The sequence below is a fragment of the Penaeus vannamei genome, chromosome 8, assembly GCF_042767895.1.
Source record: "Penaeus vannamei isolate JL-2024 chromosome 8, ASM4276789v1, whole genome shotgun sequence".
Classification (NCBI taxonomy): domain Eukaryota; kingdom Metazoa; phylum Arthropoda; class Malacostraca; order Decapoda; family Penaeidae; genus Penaeus; species Penaeus vannamei.
The window spans coordinates 41,123,750-41,128,749 of record NC_091556.1 but is presented as its reverse complement, the minus strand read 5'-3'; the positions used below and the strand labels follow the sequence as shown (position 1 = coordinate 41,128,749).

Below are 5,000 nucleotides of genomic sequence, written 5' to 3'. Positions count from 1 at the left end.
ATCAGGGGCAGGGAGCCGTCCAGGGAGTCAGGGCCGCACGTGGATCCATACTCAGCACAAGCCCACAGCGTCCGGCCCAGGGAGAACACCACGCTCTGGAACGGGACAACAGGTTGCTAGTTTTGAGGAAGGGTTGGAGCGCTCCCACCTCCCTCTCTCTCTCTCTCTCTCTCTCTCTCTCTCTCTCTCTCTCTCTCTCTCTCTCTCTCTCTCTCTCTCTCTCTCTCTCCGCTGGTCTGTACTCGGTCTTCCTTTTTCTCTTTCATACTCTCATTGTATTTAATGTCACACACACAGGGAGGGAAGGAGGGAGGGAGGGAGGGAGGGAGGGAGAGGGAGAGGGAGAGGGAGAGGGAGAGGGAGAGGGAGAGGGAGAGGGAGAGGGAGAGGGAGAGGGAGAGGGAGAGAGAGACAGGGAGAGGGGAGAGGAGACACAGAAAGAGAAAGAGAGGAGGAGGGGATTATGTCTTTGCCTCTTCGTCTACGTACATTTTCCTCTCTCCATCTATACTTGTACCACCATGCGTGAACCTTAAAACGCTTACCCACATCAATCCGCACACACAACCATCCACGCGAGCATCCGCACTCACACACGCATGAAAACACACACACACGCGCACACACACCTTCCCGGCAGCCAACGAGTCCCACCTCCTCCCTCCCTCCCTGCCCAAACAGCCGCGCGCGCCAAGACGCCGAACGCCCTTCCCCGCCAAGGAAAAGGGACGCCCATCCTTTCAACTTTAATTCGAAAGAGGATCCGAGCGCAGGAGCCAAAGGACCAACGCCGTCCCGGGAGAATCGGAAGGAAAACAACGCAGGGCAAACACGCGCTTCCGAGGGAGAGGCTCTGAGACCGACTTCAAGGCTCTGGAGGAGGTTTACCTTTGTTGTTTATTACAGGGCATCTCCGCCTCCCGCTTATGTAAGTGAACTGGGCGATATTTATACACACACACGCACACACACACACACACACACATATAGATAGATAAATATAGATATAGATATATACATGTGTGTGTGTGTGTGTGTGTGTGTGCGTATCAGGCTGTCTACCTGTTTGTAAATACATACTTGTACATACAAATACACAAGCGCGCTAACACAAAAAATAATTAACATATAATATTCCACCCCTTGACCCCCTCCCCCCTCCCCCGTACACCTTTCCCTTCCCCCCTTGCAGAGGATGACAGCCGCTCAGTTGTAATGCGGAATCCCGCGCTCTTACGCCCCCCCCCCCCCCCCCCCCCCCCCGTCGCCGCTCCCCCGCGCGTCCTCCCCCCAGGTGGAAATCCCGGCCACTCAGCCTCTTATTCGCATGGCGATGGAATAAAAGAGTGTGTGTGTGGGGGGGGTAAGGGTGAGTGGGGTGTGTGTGGGGTGGTGTGGGGTAAGGGTGGGAGTGGGGTGTGTGGGGTTGGGGGGGTAGGTGGGAGTGGGGGGGTAAGGGTGGGAGTGGGGGGTAAGGGTGGGAGTGGGGTGTGTGGGGGTTGGGGGGTAAGGGTGGGAGTGGGGGTAAGGGTGGGAGTGGGGGGGGATGGGGTAAGGGTGGGGGTGGTGGGAAGGGGTGGGGGCAGCGACTCCCCGCGGGATGCTGGGAAGGCGTCGGACAAGAAGCTTTTTTTCACCCCCCGAGAGCACTGAACGGCGCTCTCTAAAAAACTCTTCCGTGTGTGTGTTTGTGTGTGTGTGTGTGTGTGTGTGTGTGTGTGTGTGTGTGTGTGTGTGTGTGTGTGTGTGTGTGTGTGTGTGTGTGTGTGTGCGTGTGTGTGTGTGTGTGTGTGTGTGTGTGTGTGTGTGTGTGTGTGTGTGTGTGTGTGTGTGTGTGTGTGTGTGTGTGTGTGTGTGTGTGTGTGTGTGTGTGTGTGTGTATGTGTGTGTATGTGTGTTTATGTGTGTTGTGTGTGTGTGTGTGCGTGTGTGTTTTTATGTGTGTGTGTGCGTGCTTGTGTGCGTGCGTGCGTGTACATACGCGTGTGTACGTGCATCAACCTCAATCGTACAAATCCAAGAAGAGGGAAAACCTCCACCTCCACGCCTCCCCCAGCCGCTTCCGGTGGGTCCGTACACCCCAACTTTTCCGAATCCCTTGGAGAAGATTTTAAACCCGATCGATCCTAATCTCTTTTCAAAACTCTATAAAACTCCTTTTTAAACAAGTCCCCTCCCCCCCCCACCTCTCCCATGGCGGCTGACTGTCCGCTGGAAGTTGCAACGTCGTATCCTAACTAACTTTGATGTCGTTATGGATGATAGGCCCGAGTTGGTTCGAAACGAGCTACACTAAGTACGTCATTAGTATCACCATCATCATCAATCACCTCCATCACCATCATCATCAATCACCTCCATCACCATCATCATCAATCACCTCCATCACCATCATCATCAATCACCTCCATCACCATCATCATCAATCACCTCCATCACCATCATCATCAATCACCTCCATCACCATCATCATCATCAATCACCTCCATCATCATCAATCACCTCCATCACCATCATCATCAATCACCTCCATCACCATCATCATCAATCACCTCCATCACCATCAATCACCTCCATCACCATCATCATCAATCACCTCCATCATCACCATCATCAATCACCTCCATCACCATCATCAATCACCTCCATCACCATCATCAATCACCTCCATCACCATCATCAATCACCTCCATCACCATCATCATCAATCACCTCCATCACCATCATCATCAATCACCTCCATCACCATCATCATCAATCACCTCCATCACCATCATCATCAATCACCTCCATCACCATCATCAATCACCTCCATCACCATCATCATCAATCACCTCCATCACCATCATCATCAATCACCTCTATCACCATCATCATCAATCACCTCCATCACCATCATCATCAATCACCTCCATCACCATCATCAATCACCTCCATCACCATCATCATCAATCACCTCCATCATCACCATCATCAATCACCTCCATCACCATCATCATCAATCACCTCCATCACCATCATCATCAATCACCTCCATCACCATCAATCACCACCATCACCATCATCACCAATCACCTCCATCATCACCATCATCAATCACCTCCATCACCATCATCAATCACCTCCATCACCATCATCAATCACCTCCATCACCATCATCATCAATCACCTCCATCACCATCATCATCAATCACCTCCATCACCATCATCATCAATCACCTCCATCACCATCATCATCAATCACCTCCATCACCATCATCATCAATCACCTCCATCACCATCATCATCAATCACCTCCATCACCATCATCATCAATCACCTCCATCACCATCATCATCAATCACCTCCATCACCATCATCATCATCAATCACCCACATCACCATCATCATCAATCACCTCCATCATCACCATCATCAATCACCTCCATCACCATCATCAATCACCTCCATCATCATCAATCACCTCCATCACCATCATCAATCACCTCCATCACCATCATCATCAATCACCTCCATCACCATCATCATCAATCACCTCCATCATCACCATCATCAATCACCTCAGACACACACACACACACACACACATACACACACACACACACACACACAAAGACGGACATAAGTAAATGACTAAATAAGCAAATATCAATATCTCTATCTATCTATCTATATTTCAATCAATATCTCTTATCTATCTATCTATCTATATTCCAATCAATATCTCTATCTATCTATCTGTCTATCTATCTATCTATATTTCAATCTATCTATCTATATTTCAATCTATCTATCTTTCTATCCATCTATTTATCTATACACTAATCTTGTTATCATCGCAGTCATCATCCCTTAAAAAAAGAACACGAACAGGATCCAAAAAGAAAGAGAGAGAAAAAAAAGAAGTTATAAAATTCATTGCATTTTTTTTGGCAAACATTTTCAAGCGATGCCCGGATAAAATTCTTCCAAAAAAACATGGACGAGAGCTTCCTAAAAAAAATTAGTCCTTGGTGAACATCAAATGAAGCGTAACAGGATACTGAAACAACGTAAATCATTTAAGTTACTTTTGACATTTTGCTCCCCCCCCCACCTAAAAAAAATGAGAGAGAAAGAGAGAGAGAAATGGGATGGGGAGAGAGGGGGAGAGAGGGAGAGAGAGGAGGGAGAGTGGGAGGAGAGGGAAAAGGGAGGGAGGGAGGGAGGGAGGGAAAAGAAGAGGGAGGGAGGGAGGGAGGAAAGAAGGAGGAGGGAGAGGGAGAGAGAGAGAGAGAGAGAGAGAGAGAGAGAGAGAGAGAGAGAGAGAGAGAGAGAGAGAGAGAGAGAGAGAGAGAGAGAGAGAGAGAGAGAGAGAGAGAGGCTGAGAGGCTGAGACACAGAGAGAGAGAGAGAGAGAGGCTGAGAGGCTGAGACACAGAGAGATAGAGAGGCAGAGGCAGAAGAAGAAAGACAACACAGGAAGGAAAACTGGGAAATGAAACAAGCGAGGAAGCAATACATACACAAACAAGACAGGAAGGAAAACCGGAAATAGGAAAACAAGCGAAGATGCAATACACAGAAGAAAAAAGAAAAAAAAAACAAGACAGGAAGAAAAACCGGAGAAAGAAAACAAACAAGGAAGCAATACACAGAAGTAAGAAAAAAACACAAGAAAACAAAAACAAAACAAGACAGGAAAACGGGAAATAAGAAAATAAGCGAGGAAGCAATACACAGAAGAAAAAGAAAACAAAACAATACAAAAAAAGACGAAGAAAAATCGGAGAAAGAAAACAAACAAGGAAGCAATACACAGAAGTAAGAAAAAAACAAAAAAGAGAAAGAAAGAAAAAAAACAAGACAGGAAAACGGGAAATAGGAAAACAAGCGAGGAAGCAATACACAGAAGAAAAGAAAGAAAGAAAGAAAAAAACAAGACAGGAAGAAAAACCGGAGAAAGAAAACAAACAAGGAAGCAATACACAGAAGTAAGAAAAAAACACAAGAAAACAAAA

The 5,000-nt window shown here is 47.3% G+C and overlaps 1 protein-coding gene across 3 annotated transcripts in view; it reads right to left on the bottom strand.

The window, feature by feature from the left end:
• Positions 1-5,000, bottom strand: part of LOC113812424 (tyrosine-protein phosphatase non-receptor type 13) — a 324,727-nt gene that overhangs the window by 69,053 nt on the left and 250,674 nt on the right. For all 3 annotated transcript variants that reach the window (XM_070124663.1, XM_070124665.1, XM_070124664.1), the window contains exon 4: positions 1-95. This exon is cut by the window's left edge and continues 82 nt beyond it. In XM_070124663.1, coding sequence (XP_069980764.1) covers positions 1-95 — 95 coding nt within the window. The remainder of the gene's footprint in view (positions 96-5,000) is intronic.